Source organism: Hyla sarda, chromosome 11, assembly GCF_029499605.1.
Source record: "Hyla sarda isolate aHylSar1 chromosome 11, aHylSar1.hap1, whole genome shotgun sequence".
In the NCBI taxonomy this organism is placed as follows: domain Eukaryota; kingdom Metazoa; phylum Chordata; class Amphibia; order Anura; family Hylidae; genus Hyla; species Hyla sarda.
The window spans coordinates 76,630,987-76,658,984 of NC_079199.1; the positions used below are offsets into that span (position 1 = coordinate 76,630,987).

Consider the following 27,998-nt stretch of genomic DNA (forward strand, 5'->3'; position numbering starts at 1 on the left):
CCTGCGTAAAATAAAAAAAAAACCAAGGAATTCAGGAAGTGGGAGCAGGAGTTCCGGAACCATCTCCTGCCAGAGGGTCGGAGTGAGACAGGCCTTGGTGGTCCTCATATGTCGCCTGAATCCGAGAGTGCTGGCAGTGAGTAAAAAAATAAAAATAAATTATTATTATTAATAATTACTTGTTCAAAAAATATAAAACAATCATACTAATCCCAAACATACACACACCCACATATATATATGGCTACGTGAGCTAGCCGAAACGTCGCCATTTTCACGTTTTTGTGAATAAAGACCACTTTTTTTGCAACATATGGGAGTGCGGTTGCCGTTCGTTTTCTATATATATATATATATACATATATGTGTATATATATATATATATATATATATATATATATATATATATATCGTATTTATCGGGGTATGCCACGCACCGGCCTATAACACGCACCCTCATTTTACCAAGGATATTTGGGTAAAAAACGTTTTTTACCCAAATATCCATGGTAAAATGACGGTGCGTGTGTGCGCGTGTATTCCCCGATATACCCCCAGGAAAGGCAGGGGGAGAGAGGCCGTCGCTGCCCGCTTCTCTCCCCCTGCCTTTCCTGGGGTCTAGAGCGCTGCTGTCGGCCCTTTTCACCCCCTGGTTATCGGCGCCGCTGCCCGTTCTGTCCCCCTGACTATCGGTGCCGGCGCCGATAGCCAGGGAGAGAGAAGCGGCGCCGACAGCCAGGGGGAGAGAAGGGGCAGCGGCACCCATTGCCGGCGCCGCTGCCCCGTTGCCTCCCCCCATCCCCGGTGGCATAATTACCTGAGTCGGGTCCGCGCTGCTCCAGGCCTCCGTCGTGCGTCCCCAGCGTCATTGCTATGCACGGCGCGGCGCTCTGACGTCATGCGCCGCGCCGTTCAGCGCATAGCAACGACGCCGGGGACGCACGACGGAGGCCTGGAGCAGCGCGGACCCGACTCAGGTAATTATGCCACCGGGGATGGGGGGAGGCAACGGGGCAGCGGCACCGGCAATGGGTACCGCTGCCCCTTCTCTCCCCCTGGCTGTCGGCGCTGCTTCTCTCTCCCTGGCTATCGGCGCCGGCACCGATAGTCAGGGGGACAGAACGGGCAGCGGCGCCGATAACCAGGGGGTGAAAAGGGCCGACAGCAGCGCTCTAGACCCCAGGAAAGGCAGGGGGAGAGAAGCGGGCAGCGACGGCCTCTCTCCCCCTGCCTTTCCTGGGGGTGTATCGGCGTATAACACGCACACAGACTTTAGGCTAAAAATTTTAGCCTAAAAAGTGCGTGTTATACGCCGATAAATACGGTATATATATGTGTGTATATATTGGTATATATATGTGTATATGTATATATATATATATATATATATATATATATATATATATATATACACACAGACAAAGAATAAGTCAGCCAGCACTTTAGTTGATACCAAACTATTATATGGACCTGGCCTACACCATAGCTGTATAGCTCTCCATGTTTTAACTGCATATTCATGTTTCACCTATATCCTTGTGCTGGCAGTGTGCTGCTGCATTCTTCTGTTGCTGTATATCTAGCCTAGTAGCATGCACCTGTAGGCCAGGTAGATAGATATAAATAAAATATTCATATATATATATATATATATATATATATATATATATATGTATATATATCTATAGATACATACATATACAGTTTATACACACACACATATATATATATTTGTGTGTGTGTGTACACACATGCATACATAAATAGATATCGAACAATCAAGAGAATGCAGCATCTCCAGACCCACAACACTCCAAAATGCTGAAATAGTGATGAGTTTATTTCCTCAGAGGTTAACAATATAATATTTCAGTATCTTCTTCTTTACCTATGATGAAATAAACTCATCATTTTTTCACCATATTGTAGTTTATTTATTTATTTAAGCTTTAACAATGTATGATGGCAGCTAATCAAAGTAATGAGACACACTGTAATGTAAACTTTCTTACTGTTTCAGTCAAAACATTACTAATTAATTATTATTATTATTATTTTTTTTTTTTCAGATCAACCAGGTCCATCTGCAGGGAGGATGGTCCGCCATCAAAACTTGCCCCAATCACCTGTCCTGTCCTCAGCACCGGCTGAGATAGATGAGGAGGAGGAGGTGTCCCCAGGTGAACAACACCAACCACTCTCCCCAACCCTAGCTCCTGGCTCTGTCCCAAGGAATACTTGCCTGCAGCTTGCTAAAGAAATCCAAAGGCTGGCCAAGGAGAACAGGAACATGTCGCGCGAATTGCGCCGGATGAATCGCACCATGGTTGAACTCCACCGATCACAAAAACAAGAGTTCCAAGCCCTGTTGGCCAAACAAATGGGAGAATTTCAGGCCATGTTGTCCCACCATAGCCAACAACAGATGCAGGCGATGCATGATTTGAGGGTGGACGTTATGCCCCATAAGCAGCAGCAGCAATACCCCCAAAAAAAACTGAAATATACGAGACTAAATTATTTCGCCTTGTTGATATGTTTCAGTTGTTGTTCTGTTTAAGATATGTTATTATTACTACAGCAGCATTGAAGGCCTTGGCCATTCAAGAAAAAACAAACATTTTTTTCTTTATCCTGTGTGGTGTCTAAATTATTACTAACATTACATTATTTTTATTTCCACTTTTTTTTTTTTTTTTTTGTGTTGTCCACATCTTGGGGGAGATTTATCAAAACCTGTCCAGAGGAGAAGTTGCCCATAGCAACCAATCAGCTCGCTTCTTTAATTTTTTAACAAGGCCTGTGCTAAATGAAAGGACTGATCTGACTGGTTGCTATGGGCAACTTTTCCTCTTGGCAGGTTTTGATAAATCTGCCCCCTTGTCCACAGTGCTCTCTGCTGACACCTTTGTCTGTATTAGGAACTGTCTAGAGCAGCAGGAACTTTGCTATGAAAATGTTATTCTAATCTGGACAGTTCCTGGTTGACATGTACAGAGGTGTCAGCAGAGAGAGCCCTGTGGACAGACTGGAGAGAAATAAATAAAAAAATAATACACTGACTTATATTTTCTATTGGCACGTACATTATTCTGCGCAGATTTGATGCACTGCATATTATGCTGCAGATTTCAATATCTGCAAAAAATAATGTACGTGTGAATAGACCATCATGCCTCTGGAATATTTGCTCCATTCATTTACTAGGGGTCCCTCTAGTGGCAGAGGCACTGTAAAGCACAACTGTTATAAAAAAAAATTGATGGAATTTTAAGTTACTCACCAGTGATTTGCTGAAAGAAACTCCATTTTTTCACCCACTTCAAGGTCCAGCAATAGGATTCCTAAATCCTGAAAGAAAGATGGAAAGGTATAAATTAAACTAAAATTAATAATGGGATATTAGGAGGGAAGGGGATGATTGACAGACCACTCACCTGTTTGAAGGGACTGTTAAGCTTGTCACTTGCTTCACTTTTAAACAACTGGTAGTAACGGGAAAACATTCCAACTTGTTAACGAAACTTGAACTCAACGGTAACTGCAGTGCTCAACTTTAACTGAAGAAGTAACTTCAACTTTTTAACTTGTTTCAAAGTTTAGGGCTGGGTACCCTAACTTTGGCAAATTGTTTTTTAAAAAAGTCATCTGCTCCATGAGCTGAGGGGACAGTTGAGAACGCTGTGGGCATAGAATGTTCCCGGTCACAGAAAATACCTGCTCACTTTGCACAGAGGTTGGGGGGCAGGATAGGAGCTCCTGGGCCACCATGCTTAGAGCAGGCCAAATAGCCCTCTTTTCGTCCCAATATTTCATGGCATCGGCAGTGGGAAATATATTTGGTTCAGACACATAAATTTTGACCATGTCTGCCACCTTGTCTCTTGGTATCCGAGAGGGTTGTCAGGTTTGTCCAAACAGGCTTTGCAATGTCTCTGCCCAAAAGTCTGCAGCTCTTGAGGAGGTTGTAGCAGTGTTGCTGATGGTTGCTGAGATTTCTGCAGGCTCATCTTCCTCTGCTTCTTGCTCCTCATCATGCCTCTCTTGTCCCACATCTAATAGTCTCTGTCTGTCACACACCTTGATGATTAATTTGTCCCTCCAGCTTGTTAGGGCATTTGCTTGGAGAGCCATTTTGCCCTTAATCCGGGGGTCACACATGGTGGCTAGCATTAGATCAGGGCAAGTGTCTGTCAGCTCTTTAATCCTACACTGTAGTAGGACCTGGAGTCTCCTTACCAGTGTGGCAACATCATCAACTATATAGCCTCCAGTCCACTTCTCTCTGTTATTCAGGAAGGCATCCATTTTGGTTAACAGATGAGTAAAGAGAGGGATGACTTGCGCCAAACTTGCCTTCTCCTGGCTTAAGTTTTCCGTGACCGCACGAAAGGGGCTAAGTACAGCCACCACCTGAGCAACTAAGGTCCACTCCTCCCTGCCAAATGCTCTGGTGATGCCAATATAATTTTCATGGGTTTCTGCTGCTCTAGGATTCTTTCCAGCATTTCTAGTGTGGAATTCCACCGGGTGCTAACATCCTATTTCAGTCTGTGTTGAGGAACACCTGCCTTACTCTGCTCCCGTCTGAGTAAGTGGCTGTCTTTAACACTCCGGTGAAAATGCCCTGCAATTTTTCTACATGAATCCAGAACTCCTGTGAGCTTTGTGTTGCTCTCTGAGGTGTCTTCCAAACCGGCCTTCACCACAAGATGGAGGACATGTGCAGAGCATCGCACACATACAAAGTTGCCATCACGCAATGCCTTTATCATGTTGGCTGCACCGTCAGTCACCACGAAACCCATCTTCGGATGTGTATCTCCGTGTTCCCCAAGCCATTCTTCCACCATTTTTTAAAGTGCTCTGGTTATGTTTTGTGAGCTGTGCTGCTCATCCAATACCTCTGCATGGAGGAGGAATGAGCGGTGGCCCTGATTTGTATTCTCAACACCAGCCCCTGTGCTTCTTGGGCCTGATTTGGTTTGGGCAAGTTCAGTGACAATGGGCTGCCACCAGTGTGCGGTCAATGATAGGAAAGCATGCTGGCCACTGGGAGCACTCCACAGGTCAGTGGTTAGATGTACAGACTGTCCAGCAGCTTTTCCCAGCTCCTCTTTTAGCAGATCCACACACGATTTATACAAAGCAGGTACTATACTTCTGCTGAATGTGGTACGTGATGGTACAATATATTGGGGTGCAAGTGCCTTTAGAAGGCGTTTAAAAGGTTCCCCTTCCACCATGTTAAATGCTCACCTATAAGGCGGGTAATCTTGCGGGACTGTTGGCGGGAAATCCCCCTGGGATGAAAACCAGTAAACTGTTCTATGGTGGACTGGTTTCCTTTACTGGGATGAACAACAGCTTCAGCCCCTTGCCCCTTTTCCAGGTTATCTGAGGCTGAACTCATAGTAGCACTGGAACTAGCACTACTACTTCCCTTTCTTTTACTTGGTGGAGCTGCCAAACCACTTTCTTCTATCATCAACACTGCCTTGTGGTGTGTCCTCAGATGGTTATCCATTCCTGCATTGGTGAGATGCCCCAAGACTTTGCCACAACTTACTTCCTTGCCACATAGCTTACATTTGGCCAAGCGACCATCCCCAACTGTTATAAAATGCTCCCATACCTTAGATTTGCGGTTACCACTGACACTGGGTTTTGCTGATGGGGAAGGTTTTTCTGGAAGGGGAGTGCTCTTGGAAGCAGTAGCTAAAGTCCTTGTACTGGTGACAGTGGCAGTCTTTGCATGGGAGGGTGTATCCACAACTATGGAGCCAGAGGAGGATGGTGGTGATTGAGATTCTTGATAGTCATCATCAATGTCATGTACGAATAGTAGTGGCGAAAAAGGTTTATCTGGTGCAATACTGGACCATGGTACCTCCTCTTCTACAATGCCAATGTTCATATCTGCAAGGGCTGGACTGACATGCATGATGTTGTCTATTTCTGTGTCAGAGCCTTCTTGATGGACATTTAGGGCCACCTCAGCATCAGTAATGGCTGTCTCATTTTCTGCTAGAGTCTCCGTCTCCAAATGGCAGATGTCTCTGATTGGTTGCCTAGAAGTTTGGCCACTGGATGACTTGGCAGCAGGCCTTGCTGATGTCCTCTTGTAAAAAATGGCAGCTGTTACCTTTGGCTTCTTGGTAACATCTTGTCCTCTAGCTGTCTCTGTGTCACTGGGGAAGTCTTCCTCAGGGGAGCTGTCCATCTCTACAAGCACTGTGAGTCACTGTTAACACCAGTAAAACTTTCACAGGAATAAAGAAAAGTTCCTCAATGTCTGTGAAAAACACAGGATGTAGAAGGACACCCCGATTGGCTGACTAATGTCATGTGATAACAAACTCTGTAAAGTGACCAATCAAATAAATAGAGAAAATTATTCCTTAGTTTCGATTTCGTCAACTAATAACGAATGCATTCCGTAATTAACTAATCAAGTCCTTGTTTATTCTGGGACAAGGGTCACGTGACGAGAGGATGTGATCTCGTCAGCTCCGCCCGCTCCAGGGCTCTCTCCCTCCTCTCCCCCCCCCCCAGGAGGCATGATGCTGACCCTGGGACGAACGTCCCTGATTAGGGCGAAAAAAGAAAGAAAAAGAGGAAAGAGAGAAAAAAGGAAACCACCTGACGGACGTATCTGCTCCCCGCTGTGGTATGGAGATGGAGGTGTCCGGTGTGGAAGGGGGTGTGGCGGCCTCGCTACAGTGGACAGTAGTGGTGGAGGTGAACGGGCTGAGAGGCGCACAGTCAACAGAAAAGAGATCCGGCAGGAAGAAGAGGAAGGAGACGGAGCGCAAGCACGAGTGGTGCAAAGCAGCTGGGGGGACCACGTGAGCGGGCTCGGCGTGCGACGGAACACGCCGGCCGCTCCGGGAGCCCTGCAATCAGCTCGGGTAACAGAGGCCAGGATCAGCGTGGTGAGCTTGAATCTATTTCTTTTAACTGAAGTCCGTTGTAGGAAAGCTTTTCTGAAATGCAGGCTGGCAATGGCAGTCTATGAGAGTCTGGTGGGGTATACTTCCTCACCCTGGTTACAGATGATAGGATAAGCATGTGAGATCAAGAAATCTGGATGAGCTACTGTACTGAAAGTGGTGGAGGGGGGGCAGAGGTGTGTCGGAGCTATCACAGTTTTGGAACTATAAAGTGACTTCCCCCCCTCCCTATACCTCTATACCCCTTATAATCCTCCAGCTACCCCTCCTCTATATGGATAATGTTGTTAAGAGTATATGTGAACATGATCGGTAGTCCGAGGACTGGTTATATAAGCTGATTACCTTATGTGGAGGAATTTTACAGCCTGGAAATCGGTTAGAAGTAGAGATGACGGAGTAAAAGAGTATGGGGACCCAGGGTAGCCAAGGAGGTAAAATGTTAGTATGGAATATTAAAGGTATTAAGGAGAGGAAGAAAAGAGTAGCTATTATGGATAGGGTTAAAAAATTATCTACCTGCAGTGGTATGTTTGTTAGAAACACATTTAACAAAAGAATATCTGTCCATCTAATGAAAAAGAAATGGGCTGTTCAGGAATTCCACTCGTTTGGAACAAACTACTCATCGGGGGTCTCGGTGTTGATTCACGGTAAAATGAATATGCAGGTTAAAAATGCTCGCTGTGATGATAGAGGGAGATTTGTTTTTCTCCACGTAGAGTGGAATATGGTACAAGTTATTCTTGCTTTTGTTTATATTCCTCCCCCTTTCAAAACAGAGGTATTGGTTAATCTGGTGAATTTTTTAAGTGATAAAAATTACAAAGATTTATATATTATGGGGGATTTTAACTCAGTAATAGATAACAAAAGGGACCGGAGAGGAGGAGTAATGAGGGAGGGGAGGAATGTCCTGGCAGATTTTTGTAAAGAAGTAGGATGGAGAGATGTATGGAGAAACCTGAATCCTTTGCGAGAAAATTTTTCCTGTTTTAATTTGAGCCATAAAACTGCATCACGTATCGATTTGATTCTGGCCAATGATAGTGGAGCAAGGGGTATTAGAAAAATTGTTTATGAGCCCAAGGGCTTGTCTGATCACTCCATGGTGGTCTGTAGTTTCGGTGGTGAAGATCGGGTCCCCCCCCAGAATATGAATAGAAATATTAATCCGCATTGGTTTGAGGTGGAAGACGTGACAAAGGGTATAGAGGAGGAGATTAAATGGTTTTGGGCTACAAACAAAGGTTCGGCCGATATATTTATGGTTTGGGATGCTATGAAAGCATATTTGAGAGGGATTTTGTCCCGAAATATAACCCAGTTTAGGAGGAAAGTAAGGAAGAAAGAAGATAACTTGGTAGATCAGATTAAAAAATTGGAGGAAGTTTATGCAACTGATGCAAGAGATGAGAACTGGGGAAAACTGGAACAAGCGCAAAAAGAATATAAAGAGTTAATGCTTGAGAAGGCACAACATAGTATTTTTTTCTGGGGACAAAAACGCTATGCGGAAGGGGGGAAATCCAATAAGTGGCTCTCTAAAAAATCAAAGGGAAAATACGGAAATTACTAATTTAGAAAATAAGCAGGGATTAATAGTAACAGATCAAGAGGAGATAAGGAAGATAGCGATGGAGTATTATCAAACATTATATGAATCTGAAGGGGTAAAATCAGAATCGGAGATTAAAACATTCTTACAAAATTTAGTTCTGCCAAGTTTAAATGAGGAGGGGAAGAGGAAAATGAATGAGGGGATTAGCCTGGGGGAAGTCCAAGAAGTATTGAGAACATGTGCGGGGAATTCCGCCCCAGGGTCTGATGGGTTCTCATTTGATTTTTATAAAAGATTTCATGGGTCTCTGTTGCCCTGCTTGATGGAGATTATTAATGAATCCTTGGAAAGAGGGGCTATGACCCCTTCAATGTCTGAAGCAGTGATAATATTGATCCCCAAGAAGGGGGGCAACAGGGAAAAGATGGAGAATTACCGTCCTATATCACTATTGAATACGGATTACAAAATTTTTGCAAAATTATGGGCAGGAAGATTAAAAAAGGTTTTGGGTGAGATGATAGGGCAAGAACAAAGGGGTTTTATGGTAGGTAGGAATATGTTTTCCAATATACACAGGACATTCCTTAACATTCAAACACGTGGAGGGGATCCCCGCTCCATCCTGTCGTTGGACGCCAACAAAGCGTTCGACAGGGTGGAGTGGGGTTTCCTCTTTGGGGTGGTGGAAAGATTTAGTTTGGGCACTTTATTCTTAAAAGCTATAAAAATGGTTTATTCAGCTCCTATAGCAAAAATTAGTATTAATGGGAAATTTACGAATACGTTTAAAAAAAAAAGAGGTTCAAGACAGGCATGTCCGTTATCACCTTTATTATTTGCACTCTTTATAGAGCCACTAGCAGCTATAGTTAGGAACACAGAAGTCTTTCAAGGGTTTGGGGTACAAGGGGATAGAGAAAGAATGTTATTAAATGCCGATGATGTGCTTTTGTTTGTTAGGAATCTGGTAGAGAAAGTACAGGAAGTGATTAGGTTAGTGGAAAAATTTGGATATTTCTCAGGAATGAAAATTAATTGGCAGAAGTCCGGTCTCATGCCTTTGGATGAAGAAATTGAGGTCCCTATTGGCCCTGTAAAAGTACTAAGACTTAATGATAGTTTGGAATATCTGGGTGTTAAGATCTCTAGCGCTGTCTTGGATTTTGAGAGATTAAATTTGGACCTCTGTTGGGGAAGGTAAGGGGAAAGGTAAATACATGGAGGAAAATGAGATTGGGAATGGCAGATAGAATAGGACTGCTGAGAATGGTATTACTCCCCATGATAACACATTATTTGAGAGCTTCTCCCATATGGATAAAAAATATTTGGTTTAAAAAATTGGAAAGTATATTAAACAATCTTATATGGGGTGAAAAAAGAGTCAGGATCAAGAGTCAATATTTGTACCATCCCTTAGAGGAAGGAGGGCTGGGTCTCCCTAATTTTCAGCAATATTTCATAGCATCCCAACTAACATTGGTTATTCAAGAGCAACAAACACTGTTGGATTATTTGAAAAGGGGGTGTAAGAAATCTGGGTCCATATGGGAGTGGTTGGAGAGTGGGAGTTTGAAGAAGGGTGTAGAAGAGGAGAACGTAGCTAAAGATTTATTGCTACAAGTATGGGATAGTATGAAGTCAGCAACAGGGATAATGAGTAGTGTGTGTGGTGTACCCCCTTATGGGAAAATGAGAACTTCCCAGAAATAAAGAAAATTGCAGAATATGTGAATTGGGAAGATAAAGGAATTAGGTTGTTAGAGCAGGTTTGCACAAATGGGGAAATAATAGATTGGGAATGTTTGAGTGAACGCTTTAATCTAAAAAATACTAATTACTTTGGTTATGTACAGTTAAAAGACGCCTTGGGACAGGAAGAACCGAAAGGGAAATTAAAGGTAGGGTGTTATCACATTACAGAATATATTTAAAGTGCACAGGGGGGGGGGGGAAAGGAAAATAATGAGTACTTTATATAAAATGTTAGGTCAGAAGGGTTGGGATGACGTAGTCAAACGGTTAGGACAGGCACTGGATATAGGTGGAATTTCAGAAGAAGAGTGGAAATTGGTGTTAAAGAATATTAGAAGAACAACGATCAATGCAAATAATAGGGTGTCTTTTTTGATGTTAGTATATCGGGCACAGTACTCACCGCAATTTTTGTATAAAATTAATGTTAGGGAAAATGCACAATGCCCCAAGTGTGGGTTTGAGGGAAGTAATTGGTTACATATGGTATGGAATTGCACGAAGTTGCTAAAATTTTGGAGTGTAGTGTTTGAAACTATTAAAGCTAGAATAGGCGTGATATTGCTCTTTGAACCTAAGGTTGCAATTTATGGACTAGGAACAATGGGAACGAAGCATACTGATCTTATACTTGGAGTATTAGGAGTGGCAAAGAATTTGATTCTTAGGAAATGGTTGGCCCCAGCGGTTCCATCAAGGGAAGAATGGTTAGGAGGTATAAATAAGGTTAGAACTTATGAGTTGTTGTGGTTCAAGGACAGTGAAAGAAATAAAAAAAATCGAGAATAAATGGCTACCCTGGGAGAAAGGAGAAAGTAGATAGTGAAAAGGAGTAAAGAGTAAGAGAGGAGTAGGGAAAGGAAGGAAGTCAATGGATTTCGGGCAGGCTTTCTTAAGGGGAGGGAGGGAAAAGGGAGGGGGAGGAGTTTTGTTTGTTTGCTTTGTGATAATGATGTAAGCATTAATGGACTTTGTACGTATTAAATTTATAATAATAAAAAAAAAACGAATGCATTCGGAATTAACGAATGCATTCGTACATAACTAATGCATTCGTACATAACGAATGCATTCGTGAGTAGCGAATGCATTCGTGAGTAATGAATGCGTACGTTATTTACAGACTGCATTGTTTGTTAACAAGAGTCAACATTCGTAGTTATCGAATGCATATGTTAATCGGCATTCGGATCTTAACGAATATCGTCAGATTGGCATTCGTTAATACGGCGTTTTCGTAAAGACCCGATATTTTATGTTTGGCACCTTACGAATATCGTCAGATTAGCATTCGTTAATGGGGTGTTTTCGGAAACATTCGATATTTCATGTTCGTTTTTCGGCATCATCCGAAAATAACGAAAATCACACTTTTTGTTATTTTAGCGATCCGTTCCGAAACGAAATGCACATGTCTATTACATGAGGATGAGATTTGTTACAGTGTGTCACCATATTAGAAAGGATATTACAAGAGGAGAAGGTTTGATACAGTTTGTCACCCCAGTAGTAAGGAGTTTACATGAGGAGAAGGTTTGTTACAGTGTGTCACCCCAGTAGTAAGGAGATTACATGAGGAGGGGGTTTGTTACAGTGTGTCATCTCAGTAGTAAGGAGATCACATGAGGAGGGGGTTTGTTACAGCGTGTCACCCCAGTAGTCAAGAGATTACAGTAGGAGGAGGTTTGTTACAGTGTGTCACCCTAGTAGTAAGAAGATTACATGATGATGGGGTTTGTTACAGTGTGTCACCCCAGTCGTAAGAATATTACATGAGGATGGGGTTTGTTACAGTGTGTCACCCCAGTAGTAAGAAGATTTCATGAGGAGGAGGTTTGTTACAGTGTGTCACCCCAGTTGTAAGAAGATTACATGAGGAGGGTTTATTTTTTACAGTGTGTCTCCCAAGTAGTAAGAAGATTACATGTGGAGGAGGTTTGTTACAGCGTGTCACCCCAGCAGTAAATTAATAACTTGAGGATGGGGTTTGTTAAAGTGTGTCAACCCAGTAGTAAGGAGATTAGATGAGTTTGTTACAGGGTGTCACAAGGATTACACAAGGAGTAGGTGTGTTACATTGTGTCACCCCAGTAGTAAGGAGATTACATGATGAGGAGGTTTGTTACAGTGTGTCACCATAATAGTAAGGATATTTCATGGGGAGAAGGTTTGTTACAGTGTGTCACCCCAGTAGTAAGAAGATTACATTATGAGGAGGTTTGTTACAGTGTGTCACCCCAGTAGTAAGTCAATAACATGTGGAGGAGGTTTGTTACAGTGTGTCAGCCAAGTAGTATGAAGATTACATGAGGATGAGATTTGTTACAGTGTGTCACCATATTAGAATGGATATTACATGAGGAGAAGGTTTGTTACAGTTTGTCACCCCAGTAGTAAGGAGTTTACATGAGGAGAAGGTTTGTTACAGTGTGTCACCCCAGTAGTAAGGAGATTACATGAGGAGGGGGTTTGTTACAGTGTGTCATCTCAGTAGTAAGGAGATTACATGAGGAGGGGGTTTGTTACAGCGTGTCACCCCAGTAGTCAAGATATTACATTAGGAGGAGGTTTGTTACAGTGTGTCACCCTAGTAGTAAGAAGATTACATGATGATGGGGTTTGTTACAGTGTGTCACCCCAGTCGTAAGAATATTACAGGAGGAGGGGGTTTGTTACAGTGTGTCACCCCAGTAGTGAGTAGATTACATGATGAGGAGGTTTCTTACATTGTGTCACCCCAGTTGTAAGAAGATTACATGAGGATGGGGTTTGTTACAGTGTGTCACCCCAGTAGTAAGAAGATTTCATGAGGAGGAGGTTTGTTACAGTGTGTCACCCCAGTTGTAAGAAGATTACATGAGGAGGGTTTATTTTTTACAGTGTGTCTCCCAAGTAGTAAGAAGATTACATGTGGAGGAGGTTTGTTACAGCGTGTCACCCCAGCAGTAAATTAATAACTTGAGGATGGGGTATGTTAAAGTGTGTCAACCCAGTAGTAAGGAGATTAGATGAGTTTGTTACAGGGTGTCACAAGGATTACACAAGGAGTAGGTGTGTTACATTGTGTCACCCCAGTAGTAAGGAGATTACATGATGAGGAGGTTTGTTACAGTGTGTCACCATAATAGTAAGGATATTTCATGGGGAGAAGGTTTGTTACAGAGTGTCACCCCAGTAGTAAGAAGATTACATTATGAGGAGGTTTGTTACAGTGTGTCACCCCAGTAGTAAGTCAATAACATGTGGAGGAGGTTTGTTACAGTGTGTCAGCCAAGTAGTATGAAGATTACATGAGGATGAGATTTGTTACAGTGTGTCACCATATTAGAATGGATATTACATGAGGAGAATGTTTGTTACAGTTTGTCACCCCAGTAGTAAGGAGTTTACATGAGGAGAAGGTTTGTTACAGTGTGTCACCCCAGTAGTAAGGAGATTACATGAGGAGGGGGTTTGTTACAGTGTGTCATCTCAGTAGTAAGAAGATTTCATGAGGAGGAGGTTTGTTACAGTGTGTCACCCCAGTTGTAAGAAGATTACATGAGGAGGGTTTATTTTTTACAGTGTGTCTCCCAAGTAGTAAGAAGATTACATGTGGAGGAGGTTTGTTACAGCGTGTCACCCCAGCAGTAAATTAATAACTTGAGGATGGGGTTTGTTAAAGTGTGTCAACCCAGTAGTAAGGAAATTAGATGAGTTTGTTACAGGGTGTCACAAGGATTACACAAGGAGTAGGTGTGTTACATTGTGTCACCCCAGTAGTAAAGAGATTACATGATGAGGAGGTTTGTTACAGTGTGTCACCCCAGTAGTAAGAAAATTTCATGAGGAGGAGGTTTGTTACAGTGTGTCACCACAGTAGTAAGGAGATTACATGAGGAGGGGGTTTGTTACAGTGTGTCATCCCAGTAGTAAGGAGATTACTTGAGGAGGAGGTTTGTTACATTTTGTTTCCCCAGTAGTAAGGAGATTACATGAGGAGGGGGTTTGTTACAGTGTGTCATCCCAGTAGTAAGGAGATTACTTGAGGAGGAGGTTTGTTACATTTTGTTTCCCCAGTAGTAAGGAGATTACATGAGGAGGGGGTTTGTTACAGTGTGTCATCCCAGTAGTAAGGAGATTACTTGAGGAGGAGGTTTGTTACATTTTGTTTCCCCAGTAGTAAGGAGATTACATGAGGAGGGGGTTTGTTACAGTGTGTCATCCCAGTAGTAAGAAGATTACTTGAGGAGGGGTTTGTTACAGTGTGTCACCACGTAGTAAGGACATTACACGAGGAGGAGATTTGTTACAGTGTGTCACCACAGTAGTAAGGATAATACATGGGGAGGAGGTTTGCTACAGTTTTTCACCCCAATAGTAAGGAGATTACATGAGGAAGAGGTTTGATACAGTGTGCCACCCCAGTAGCAAGTTCGTAACATGAGGATGGGGTTTGTTGCATTGTGTCACCCCAGTACTAAGGAGAATACATGGGGAGGTTTGTTACAGTGTGTCACCCCAGTAGTAAGATTACATAAGGAGGAGGTTTGTTACAGTGTGTCACCTTAGTATTAAGGAGATCACACGAGGAGGAGGTTTGTTATAGGGTGTCACCCCAGAAGTAAGGAGATTACACGAGTAGGGGGGTTGTTACAGTGTGTCACCCCAGTAGTAAGGAGATTACATGAGGAGGCGGTTTGTTACATTGTGTCACCCCAGTAGTAAGGAGATTACAAGAGCAGGAGGTTTGTTACAGTGTGTCACCCCATTAGTAAGTTAATAACATGAGGAGGTTTATTACAGTGTGTCACCCAAGTAGTAAGTTAATAATATGAGGATGTTTTTTTTTTTTTTTTTTTAACAGTGTGTCATCCCAGTAGTAAAGAGATTACATGAGGAGGCGGTTTGTTACATTGTGTCAACCCAGTAGTAAGGAGATTATGTGAGCAGGAGGTTTGTTACAGTGTGTCACCCCAGTAGTAAAGAGATTACATGGAAAGGAGGTTTGTTACAGTGTGTCACCCCATTAGTAAGTTAATAACATGAGGAGGAGGAGGTTTATTACAGTGTTTCACCCCAGTAGTAAGGAGATTACATGAGGAGGAGGTATGTTTCAGTCTTTAACCCAAGTAGTAAGGAGATTACAAGAGTAGGGGGTTTGTTACAGTGTGTCACCCCAGTAGTAAGGAGATCACATGAAGAGGAGATTTGTTACAGTGTGTCACCCCAGTAGTAAGGAGATTATATGAGGAGGTGGTTTGTTACAGTGGGTCACCCCAGAAGTAATGAGATTACATTAGAAAGGAGGTTTGTTACTGTGTGTCACCCCAGTAGTAAGAAGATTACATGAGGAGGAGGTTTGTTACAGTATGTCACCCCAGCAATAAATTAATAACATTAGGATGGGGTTTGTTAAAGTGTGTCACCCCAGTAGTAAGGAGATTACATGAGTTCCTTACAGTTTGTCACTCAAGTAGTAAGGAGATTACATGAGAAACAGGTTTGTTACAGTGTGTCCCCACAGTAGTAGGGAGAATATATGAGGAGGTGGTTTGTTACAGTGAGTCACCTCAAGTGATCCTCCTGGGCAAAGGGACCCGTACATCCACCTGGCCAACAACCGGGACTTTGATATTTTTAATTTCGCCTCCAGAGGTCCGGGGCGCCTAGCCAAATCGCCCCACCAATGTTTGCCGACTCGCCTGACGCTTTTGCAACCGCCGCCGGGGGGTCCGCGTCACCAATCCTGTGCCCAAGGACGGCACGCCCTGCCTTGATACAGGGACCCGCGCCTCCCGCCCTTATAGCGTCTCTGGTTCTCTACATTTCAAAAGTCTACAGGCATGGAAGACCCTTCCAGAAGTCTTGCCCATGATCGTTTTTTAATTTCGCCTCCGGAGGCCCGGGGCGCCTCAGCGGACCGCCCGCCCATGTTTGCCGACTCGCCGACACTTCTGCTCCCCGCTGCCAGGGGTCCGCATCACCGATCCTGTGCCCAAGGACGGCGTGCCCTTCCTGGGTACAGGGACTTACACCTCCCGCACTTATAGCTTCTCTGGTTCTCTGCATGTCAAAAGTTACAGGCATGGAAAACCCTTCCAAAGGGCTTTACGTGTCCGGTTGACCCTCCTGGGCATAGGGACACGCACCTCGTCCTGGCCGACATCCTGGACTTTGAAATATTTCATTTCTCCTCTGTAGGGCCGGGGCGCCTCATCGGACCGCCCGCCGATGTTTGTTGATTTGCCCAACGCTTCTGCTCCCCACCGCCAGGTGGTCCACGTTACTGATCCTGTGCCCAAGGACTGCGCGCCCTGCCTGGATACAGGGACCCGTGCCTCCCGCCCTTATAGCCTCTCTTGTTATCTGCATGCCAAAAGTCTACAGGCATGGAAGATCCTTCCAGAGGCCTTGCCATGTCCGGTTGACCATCCTGGGCATAGGGACTCGCATCTCCCCCTGGCCGACAATCTGGACTTCGTAATTTTTCATTTCGCCTCTGGAGGGCCGAGGTGCCTCAGCGGACCGCACGCCGATGTTTGTTGACTCGCCCGATGCTTCTGCTTCCTCCTGCTGGGATGTCCGCGTCACCGATCCTGTGCTCAAGGACGAAGTGCCCTGCCTGGGTACAGGGACCCGCACCTCACGCCCGTATATCCTCTCTGGTGCTATACGTGTTAAAGGTCTACAGGCATGGAAGCCTGTCAGGGGACTGTTTCAGAGGCTTCGCCCGGGGACCGCCCAACCCCGGGTGGGGTACATGAACCAGCCCAATCTACCTGGAAAATACTAAGGGAGAAACCGGTAAGTCCGTTCGCAGGAGAGCCCGCGCTCGGCCCTGGCCTACCCTGGAAAAAACCAAGGGAGAAACCGGAAGGTTCTTCACCGGGGGAGCTAGCGCTCGGCCCTAGCGTACCATGTGAGAGAGGCCGAGTGTGGGCCCCCCTGGGGGGCGAACCTCCTCAGCAGACCGCCCTCTGATGTATTCTTACTCGCCCGACGCTTCTGCTCCTCGCGGCCGGGGGGGGGGTCCGCATCACTGATCCTGTGCCCAAGGACGTTGCGCCCTTCCTGGGTGCAGGAACCCGCACCTCCCGCCCTTAAAGCCTCTCTGGTTCTCTGCATGTCAAAAGTCTACATGCATGGAAGAACCTTCCAGAAGCCTTGCCATGTTCGGTTGACCATCCTGGGCATAGGGACTCGCATCTCCCCCTGGCCGACAACCTAGACTTTGTCATTTTTCATTTACCCTCTGGGGGAGCCGAGGCGCCTCAGCGGACCGCACACCGATGTTTGTTGACCGCTGCCGGGGTGTCCGCGTCACCGATCCTGTGCCCAAGGACGGTGTGCCCTGCCTGGGTAAAGGGACCTGCGCCTCCCACCCTTATAGCCTCTATGGTTCTCTGCGTGTCAAAGGTCTACAGGCATGGAAGCCTGTCAGGGGACTGTTTAAGAGGCTTCGCCAGGGGACCGCCCGGCCCCGGGTCGGGTACATGAACCAGCCTATTCCCCCTGGAAAATACCAAGGGAGAAATCGGAAGGCTTCTGCTCCCGGATGCTGAGGGGTCCGCATCTCCGATCTTGTGCCCAAGGACGGCGCGCCCTGTCTGGGTACAGGGACCCGCCCTTATAGCCTCTCTTGTTCTCTGCGTGTCAAAAGTCTACAGGCATGGAAGATCCTTCCAGAGACCTTGCCATGTTCGGTTGACCATCCTGGGCATAGGGACTCGCATCTCCCCCTGGCCAACAACCTTGACTTTGTAATATTTAATTTCGCCTCTGGAGGACCGAGGCGCCTCAGCGGACCGCACGCCGGTGTTTGTTGACTCACCCGACGCTTCTGCTCCCTGCTGCCGGGATGTCCGTGTCACCGCTCCTATGCCCAAGGACGGCGCGCCCTGCCTTGGCACAGGGACCCGCGCCTCCCGCCCTTATAGCCTCACTGATTCTATACGTGTCAAAGGTCTACAGGCATGGAAGCCTGTCAGTGGACTGTTTCAGAGGCTTCGCCCGGGGACCGCCCAGCCCGGGGTCGGGTACATGAACCAGTCCAATCCCCGTGAAAAATACCAAGGGAGAAACCGGAAAGTTCGTCCCCAGGGGGCACACTCTCGGCCCTCGCGTACCCTGAGAGAGCGGCTGAGTACGGGCTCCCTTGGGGACGAACCTCCTCGGTGGACCGCACGCCGATGTATTCTTACTCGCCCGATGCTTTCGCTCCCCGCTGTCGGGGGTCCACATCACCGATCCTGTGCCCAAGGAAGGCGCACCAGGCATGGAAGCCTGTCAGGGGATTGTTTCAGAGGCTTCGCCCGGGGACCGCCCAGCCCCGTGTCGGGTACATGAACCAGCCCAATCCCCCTGGAAAATACCAAGGGAGAAACTGGAAAGTTTGTCCCCAGGGGAGCCCACGCTAGGCCCTGGCATACCCTGAGAGAGCGGTTGAGTACGGGCTCCCCTGGGGAGGAACCTCCTCAGCGTACCGCCCAACAATGTTTTCTTACTCGCCCGATGCTTCCGCTCCCGGCGGCCGGGCGGTCCACGTCACCGATCCTGTGCCCAAGGACGGCGCACCCTGCCTAGGTGCAGGGACCCGCGCCTCCCGCGCTTATAGCCTATCTGGTTTTCTACGTGTCAAAGGTCTACAGGCATGGAAGCCTGTCAGGGAACTGTTTCAGAAGCTTCGCCCGGGGACCGCCCGGCCCATGGTCGGGTACATGAACTAGCCCAATCCCCCTGGAAAATACCAAGGGAGAAACCAGAAAGTCCGTCCCCAGGAGAGCCAGCGCTCGGCCCTGGCCTACCTTGAGAGAGCGGCTGAGTACGGGCTCCCCTGGGAACGAACCTCCTCAATGGACCGCCCGCCGATGTATTCTTACTCCCCCGATGCTTCTGCTCTCCACTGCCGGGGGGTCCATGTCACTGATCCTGTGCCTAAGGACGGCGCGCCCTTCCTGGGTACATGGATCCGTGCCTCCCGCCCTTATAGCCTCTCTGGTTCTCTGTCTGTCAAAGGTCTACAGGCATGGAAGCCTGTCAGGGGACCGTTCCGGAGGCTTCGTCCGGGGACCGCCCAGCCCTGGGTCGTGTACGTAAACCTGCCCATTCCCCCTGGAAAATTCCAAGGGAGAAACCTGAAGGTTCATCCCCAGGGGAGCCCGAGCTCGGCCCTGGCATACCTTGAGAGAGCAGCTGAGTACGGCTCCCCTGTTGACGAACCTCCTCGGTGGACCGCCCGACGATGTATTCTTACTCGCCCGATGCTTCCGCTCCCCGGGGGTCCACATCACCGATCCTGTGCCCAAGGACGGCGCACCCTGCGTGGGTACAGGGACCCACGCCTCCCGCCCTTATAACCTCTCTGGTTCTCTGTGTGTCAAAGGTCTACAGGCATGGAAGCCTGTCAGGGACTGTTCCGGAGGCTTCACCCGGGGACCGCCCAGCCCAGGGTTGGGTACGTGAACCAGCCCATTCCCCCTGGAAAATACCAAGGGAGAAACCTGAAGGTTCGTCCCCAGGGAAGCCCGCACTCAGCCCTGGCGTACCCTGAGAAAGCGGCTGAGTACGGGCTCCCCTGGGGATGAACCTCCTCGGCAGACCGCCCGCCGATGTTTGTTGTCCGCTGCCGGGGTGTCTGCGTCACCGATCCTGTGCCCAAGGACGGCGCGCCCTGCCTGGGTACAGGGACCCGCACCTCCCGCCCTTATAGCTGCACTGGTTCTCTAAGTGTCAAAGGTCTACAGGCATGGAAGCCTGTCAGGGGACTGTTTCAGAGGCTTCGCCCGGGGACCGCCCAGCCACGGGTCGGGTACATGAACCAGCCCATTCCTCCTGGAAAATACCAAGGGAGAAACCGGAAAGTTCGTCCCCAGGGGAGCCCGCGCTCGGCCCTCGTGTACGCTGAGAGAGTGGCTGAGTACAGGCTCCCCTGGGGATGAACCTCCTCGGTGGACCACACGCCGATTTATTCTTACTCGCCCGATGCTTCCGCTCCCCGCTGCCGGGGGTCCACATCACCGATCCTGTGCCCAAGGACGGCGCACCCTGCGTGGGTACAGGGACCCACGCCTCCCGCCCTTATAACCTCTCTGGTTCTCTGTGTGTCAAAGGTCTACAGACATGGAAGCCTGTCAGGGGATCGTTACGGAGGCTTTGCCCGGGGACCGCCCAGCTCCGGGTTGGCGGGTTGGGTACATGAAACAGCTCAATCCCCCTGGAAAATAACAAGGTAGAAACTGGAAGGTTCGTCCCCAGGGGAGCTCATGCTCGGCCCTGGCGTACCCTGAGAGAGCGGCTGAGTACTGGCTCCCCTGGTGATGGACTTCCTCGGCGGACCGCCCACCAATGTTTGCCGACTCGGGCGACGCTTCTGCTCCCCGACGCTGGGGTGTCCGCATCACCGATCCTGTGCCCAATGACAGCATGCCCTGTCTGGGTACAGGGACCCGCGTCTCCCGCCCTTATAGCCTCTCTTGTTCTCTGCATGTCAAAAGTCTACAGGCATGGAAGATCCTTCCAGGGGCCTTGCTATGTTAGGTTGACCATCCTGGGCATAGGAACTCACATCTCCTCCTGCTGGCCGACAACCTGGACTTTGTCATTTTTCATTTTGCCTCTGGAGGGCCGAGGCGCCTCAGTGGACCGCACGCAGATGTTTGTTGACTCGCCTGACGCTTATGCTCCCCGCTGCTGGGTGCTCGCGTCACCGATCCTATGCCCAAGGACGGCGCGCCCGGCCTGGGTACAGGGACCCGCACCTCCCGCCCTTATAGCCTCTCTGGTTCTCTACGTGTCAAAGGTCTATAGGCATGGAAGCCTGTCAGGGGACCTTGAGAGAGCGGTTGAGTACGGGCTCCCCTGGGGAGGAACCTCCTCAGCGTACCGCCCAACAATGTTTTCTTACTCGCCCGATGCTTCTGCTCCCGGCGGCCGGGCGGTCCACGTCACCGATCCTGTGCCCAAGGACGGCGCACCCTGCCTAGGTGCAGGGACCCGCGCCTCCCGCGCTTATAGCCTATCTGGTTTTCTACGTGTCAAAGGTCTACAGGCATGGAAGCCTGTCAGGGAACTGTTTCAGAAGCTTCGCCCGGGGACCGCCCGGCCCATGGTCGGGTACATGAACTAGCCCAATCCCCCTGGAAAATACCAAGGGAGAAACCAGAAAGTCCGTCCCCAACCTGGACTTTGTCATTTTTCATTTTGCCTCTGGAGGGCCGAGGCGCCTCAGTGGACCGCACGCAGATGTTTGTTGACTCGCCTGACGCTTATGCTCCCCGCTGCTGGGTGCTCGCGTCACCGATCCTATGCCCAAGGACGGCGCGCCCGGCCTGGGTACAGGGACCCGCACCTCCCGCCCTTATAGCCTCTCTGGTTCTCTACGTGTCAAAGGTCTATAGGCATGGAAGCCTGTCAGGGGACTGTTAGAGAGGCTTCGCCCAGGGACCGCCCTGCCCCTGGTCGGGTACATGAACCAGCCCATTCCCCCTGGAAAATACCAAGGGAGAAACCGGAAGGTTCGTCTCCAGGGGAGCCCGCGCTCGGCCCTGGCCTACCCTGAGAGAGCGGCTGAGTACGGGCTCCCCTGGTGATGCACCTCCTCGATGGACCGCCCGCCGATGTATTCTTACTCCCCCGATGCTTCTGCTCTCCGCTGCCGAGGGCGGTCCAAGTCACTGATCCTGTGCCTAAGAACGGCGCGCCCTTCCTGGGTACAGGGACCCGCACCTCCCGCCCTTCTAGCCTCTCTTGTTCTCTGCGTGTCAAAGTCTACAGGCATGGAAGCCTGTCAGGAGACCGTTACGGAGGCTTTGCCCGGGGACCGCCCAGCCCAGGGTTGGGTACGTGAACCAGCCCAATCCCTCTGGAAAATACCAAGGGAGAAACCGGAAGGTTCGTCCCCAGGGGAGCCCGCACTCCTTCCTGGCGTACCCTGTGAGAGTGCAGGCTTCCCTGGGGACGAACCTCCTCGGAAGACCGCCCTATGATGTATTCTTTAGTATGAGGAGAACCGAAAAGATAGGACTTGCTTAGCCCCTGGCGCCTATTCCCCAAGTATCGATTCCAGCCGGTAGTAGTCCATAAAACAACTGGCCTTTATTGGTAAAAAAGAAGGGTGCAACACATTAGTTTCAAACCCGGGCCGGGTTCTTCATCAGGCAGTGGTTGTTACAAGAGCACATTCCCGCTCGTTTAAATATACACCTGTGGACCGGCATAGAACTGCTGCCGGGTCACCGGGTCATTGCAATTATCACATTTTGGCAAAAAGTTTTTTTACACATAAGGAAATTAACAAACATGAAAAACTTAAAATATGTAAAGCAGAATTATAGATATGGTATAACACCTTTATATTGGTTAAATTAGCACTTATACCCTCGTCACTCCTAGAAGGAGCTGAGGTCTCCCTTAGAAGGTGCCCACTGCTGTTGGGCTGCGGTCAGGCTGCGAATATTAACAAGATGAGGAACTCTCCGCAGGTTGGTGCGCCAGGTTTGTGATATTCATATTAGGTATTGGAACCTTGTAACTTCTAGGAGGCGCTGAGGTCTCATGTACGAGTGCCCACTGTTGGCAGGCTGCGGACCCGTTTGTCGCCGCATGCGCTGTCCCTGAATGTTGGGGGTATTTCTTTGGAGTTACCCCGTAGCACAAGCATAGAGTGGAACACGCCGAAACTGGTATGTAGATTAGTAGTTCGGTCCAGGCCGCTGGAAACACCATTAAAGGAGAACGTAATGGTTTCTTTGTGGGAGAGGTGTGGACTATCTTGATGCAGGTAAGCGGATGGTGAGGTATCCTCTGTTTGGGATCAAGATAATTGTATCTTGGGTATGTTCCTTGGTTATAGGGGATGGGCATGCCGGTGTGCATTTGAATATAACAATTATTAATTATTAATAATTCTTTAATGATTATAGCGCTCCCAGCGTGTCTAACCGGACCGAAATTGTAGTCGCGGCGGGTATGAAGCATATGACGGGTGGTCTAATTGAACGTTATTGGTAGTAGACACTTACTATACCCTGGTTGTCTAGCTAGCTTGAGCCATTATATGGACATAAAGGATTATTGGAATTATGATAACTGATTATATAATAGTCTCGTCTATTTCATTGAGACCCCTCGGGTTCACTGTGCTCAACTTGAAGATACAAAAGACCTTTCGTTTTTTTAGGAGTTCATATCGGTTGGAATTGTGATCAGGAATGTGATCAATGGGAGTGATTTTTATGGGATCCGCACTCTCCGGGTGTGCAATTGCACAGTGCCTGGAGACTCCATGGAGCAGAAATTTTTTCTTTATATTTTGTCTATGTTTGTTCATCCTGCCTATATACTGCAGACCGCACATACAATCCAGTAGGTAGATGACATAATTCGATTGGCATGTCAGTCTGTATTTGAGTTGGAATCTTTCATCTGTTGAATGTGACTTAATCTCATTTACATTGTTTTTGATCTCCTTGCAGCATTTGCAACGGGTGGACCCACATCTGAAGCTTCCTACAGGTAAGTTCATGGTCCCTTTAGTCTGTTTGTGCTGTCGTATCTGGCTGGGGGCCAGCAGGTTCTTCAGAGTGGGGGCTCTGCGGAATGTGATTTGGGGGTGCTCGGGAATTTTTCCTTTAAGGTATACGTCGCTTTGGAGGATGTGCCAGTGTGTTCTCAATATCTGCTTCATCCGAGTAGCGGCGGTGGAGAATGTGGTTATAAAGTTGGTCTTTTGTATGTTTAATTGTATCGCACAGTCAACTTTTTTCTTTTCTTTGTCCGGGACAAGACACTCTTTTTGTGTTCTGTGTTGTACTTTTCTCATTGCTTCCTTTATGATTAGACCAGGGTATCTCTTTTCTTTGAATCTTTTTTCCAGGATTTTCGCCTGTGTTTTAAAGGTTCCATTGTCTGTGCAATTCTTTCTCACCCGTTTGAATTGACTGTAGGGGACATTTTTAAGCCATTGCTTGTGATGCCCACTTTCAAAATCCAGATAACTGTTTACATCAACAGTTTTGAAATAAGTTGATGTGATGAAGTTTTCAGAATTATGGCTAATACATAGGTCCAGGAAGTGGATTTCTCTATTACTTGTCTCCATTGTGAACCGGATTCCCCAGTTATTGTTGTTGAGTTCGTCAAGTAGTATGTCGGTGGTTTCTCCTGTCCCATTCCAGATGAAAAACAGATCATCTATATACCTGCCATATAGAATGATATGGGATGATAAGGCCGGGTTAGTAGTGATGTATTTTGACTCGAAGGCGCCCATAAACAGGTTTGCATAAGCCGGTGCGACCTTCGAGCCCATCGCGGTCCCTTTGCACTGTTGGTATGTTTTTTTATTGTAGGTAAAGAAATTGTTGGTTAGTATGAATTCCAATCCTTTAATGATGAACTGTTTCTGTTCAAGTGGCAGTGCAGTATCATTTTCCAGATAACTGTAGGCGCTTTTCAGTCCTAGATCATGTGTGATATTAGTGTAGAGTGATGTCACATCGCAGGAGATAAGATGATAATCCGGTTTCCATGGTATTTTGATCAGTGTTTCAATGAGTTGAGTGGAGTCACGCAGATAGCTGGGTAGTTGAATGACATACTTCTGTAAGAACAGGTCTATGTAATGCGAGAGATTACTGTTAAGGGAGTTTGTGTTTGATATGATGGGGCGGCCAGGGGGGGTTATTGATTGTTTTATGAATTTTTGGTAAGCAGTAGAAGTATGGTTTATTGGCATTACTGGTTCTCAGATATTTTTCTTCATCCTTATTCAGGATGTTAAGCTGTGCTCCTTCTTTGATGAGTTGGTGCAAATTCCTAAATTCCTTTCCACCTGTGGGAAGGGATCTTGTTTTATGGACAGATAGTATTCTGTATCCAATAGGATCCTATTTGCTTCCTTCTCGTAGTAGTCATAGTCGAGGATGACCAGTCCTTCCCCTTTATCCGCACTGCGGATTACGATTGCTGGGTTTTTCTGTAGTTCTCTCATTGCTGTCCTTTCTTTTGCGGTGAGGTCAGATTTTTTTGACTCCATTTGTTTCAACATTTCTTTGGAAACAAGTTCATGAAATACCTCAATGCTGGGCCCTTTTGCTTGTACCGGGTAGAATGCTGATGGTAGTTTGACTGACTGATGTATCATCAGATCATTACTCAATTCCATATCTTTGTCCTCCTGTTTTTGGTGTGTACCATTTGTTTCTTTGATGGCAAAAAATCTCTGTAGTGTGAGCTTCCTGATAAACCTATTGAGGTCTAGGAAAATCTGGAATTCATTCCCTTTGTGTGACGGGCAGAATGAGAGCCCTTTCTCCAATAGGGTTGTCTCGTATGGGCTTAGGCAATGTTTTGAGAGGTTGAAGATTTTTATTGTCCCTCCACTGTTGCTGGAGGTACTACTTTCTTTGCTCTTCTTTCGTCCTGTTCTTTTTCCTCCTCGTTTCCCTCTGTATCTTCCAGCTTTCTTTTGTTTTTCTTCTTTTGGAACATCATTGGTATGTTGGATGGTTTGTTCCTGGGGCCTACCTCTAAAAAAGGAATTCCTGTGGGATTAGGTTTCTCACTTTGCCCCGCTTTTTCTGTGCGATCTGCGGTTTGGTTCTTCCTTTCTCTGAGGTATTGAGCCAGGGAGCTCTGATTGTCAGTGTTGTCAACTACTGTAATTTCATTACCCTGTACAGTTTCACAATTATGATGTTCCATGATTGCAGGTTCTGGTGGCGTTATTGCTTCATGGATAGTGAGATCCAGATCTATCAGATTCACTATCCCGGTTTCTGGTTTAGCAGGTGTTCCTAGGTCAAACCTGGGTGGAGTGCTTTGTAGTTTACATCGCTGTTGTTTGATTCTGTCCTGGACCTCCTTGCTCAGGTTTTGGTATTTTTTCGAGAGGTTATGGCTTGCTTGTATAAATAATGATTTTGGGGTACTCAGAGTTTCTATTACCCTATTAGAGAAAGGGCTCTCATTTTGCCCGTCACACAAAGGGGATGAATTCCAGATTTTCCTAGACCTCAATAGGTTTATCAGGAAGCTCACACTACAGAGATTTTTTGCCATCAAAGAAACAAATGGTACACACCAAAAACAGGAGGACAAAGATATGGAATTGAGTAATGATCTGATGATACATCAGCCAGTCAAACTACCATCAGCATTCTACCCGGTACAAGCAAAGGGCCCAGCATTGAGGTATTTCATGAACTTGTTTCCAAAGAAATGTTGAAACAAATGGAGTCAAAAAAATCTAACCTCACCGCGAAAGAAAGGACAGCAATGAGAGAACTACAGAAAAACCCAGCAATCGTAATCCGCAGTGCGGATTAAGGGAGAGGACTGGTCATCATCGACTATGACTACTACGAGAAGGAAGCAAATAGGATCCTATTGGATACAGAATAATATCTGTCCATAAAACAAGATCCCTTCCCACAGGTGGAAAGGAATTTAGGAATTTGCACCAACTCATCAAAGAAGGAGCACAGCTTAACATCCTGAATAAGGATGAAGAAAAATATCTGAGAACCAGTAATGCCAATAAACCATACTTCTACTTCTTACCAAAAATTCATAAAACAATCAATAACCCCCCCCTGGCCGCCCCATCATATCAAACACAAACTCCCTTAACAGTAATCTCTCGCATTACATAGACCTGTTCTTACAGAAGTATGTCATTCAACTACCCAGCTATCTGCGTGACTCCACTCAACTCATTGAAACACTGATCAAAATACCATGGAAACCGGATTATCATCTTATCTCCTGCGATGTGACATCACTCTACACTAATATCACACATGATCTAGGACTGAAAAGCGCCTACAGTTATCTGGAAAATGATAATGCACTGCCACTTGAACAGAAACAGTTCATCATTAAAGGATTGGAATTCATACTAACCAACAATTTCTTTACCTACAATAAAAAAACATACCAACAGTGCAAAGGGACCGCGATGGGCTCGAAGGTCGCACCGGCTTATGCAAACCTGTTTATGGGCGCCTTCGAGTCAAAATACATCACTACTAACCCGGCCTTATCATCCCATATCATTCTATATGGCAGGTATATAGATGATCTGTTTTTCATCTGGAATGGGACAGGAGAAACCACCGGCATACTACTTGACGAACTCAACAACAATAACTGGGGAATCCGGTTCACAATGGAGACAAGTAATAGAGAAATCCACTTCCTGGACCTATGTGTTAGGCATAATTCTGAAAACTTCATCACATCAACTTATTTCAAAACTGTTGATGTAAACAGTTATCTGGATTTTGAAAGTAGGCATCACAAGCAATGGCTTAAAAATGTCCCCTACAGTCAATTCAAACGGGTGAGAAAGAATTGCACAGACAATGGAACCTTTAAAACACAGGCGAAAATCCTGGAAAAAAGATTCAAAGAAAAGAGATACCCTGGTCTAATCATAAAGGAAGCACTGAGAAAAGTACAACACAGAACACAAAAAGAGTGTCTTGTCCCGGACAAAGAAAAGAAAAAAGTTGACTGTGCGATACAATTAAACAAACAAAAGACTAACTTTATAACCACATTCTCCACCGCCGCTACTCGGATGAAGCAAATATTGAGAACACACTGGCACATCCTCCAAAGCGAGCACCCCCAAATCACGTTCCGCAGAGCCCCCACTCTGAAGAACCTGCTGGCCCCCAGCCAGATACGACAGCACAAACAGACTAAAGGGACCATGACCTTACCTGTAGGAAGCTTCAGAT

The 27,998-nt window shown here is 46.8% G+C and overlaps 1 protein-coding gene across 3 annotated transcripts; it reads right to left on the bottom strand.

Moving 5' to 3' along the window:
* Positions 1-43: 43 nt before the first annotated feature.
* On the bottom strand, positions 44-27,998 carry LOC130295450 (uncharacterized). 3 transcript variants are annotated; one of them, XM_056546233.1, is made up of 3 exons: positions 27,981-27,998; positions 3,284-6,361; positions 2,233-2,365 (listed from the first exon to the last, which is right to left on the bottom strand). In XM_056546233.1, the coding sequence occupies exon 2, from the start codon at positions 6,221-6,223 to the stop codon at positions 5,213-5,215; it is 1,011 nt and encodes a 336-aa protein (XP_056402208.1). In that variant the 5' UTR covers positions 6,224-6,361; positions 27,981-27,998; the 3' UTR covers positions 2,233-2,365; positions 3,284-5,212. The 3 variants fall into 3 exon arrangements, with proteins under 3 accessions (XP_056402209.1, XP_056402208.1, XP_056402210.1); XM_056546235.1 differs by lacking the exon at positions 27,981-27,998 and having other exon boundaries at positions 3,284-3,351; positions 3,438-6,514; XM_056546234.1 differs by lacking the exons at positions 2,233-2,365; positions 27,981-27,998 and adding an exon at positions 44-130 and having other exon boundaries at positions 3,284-6,514.

Coding starts and splice junctions, on each gene's coding strand:
- LOC130295450 (XM_056546234.1), bottom strand. CDS start 6,223: ATGGACAGCTCCCCTGAGGAAGACTTCCCCAGTGACACAGAGACAGCT.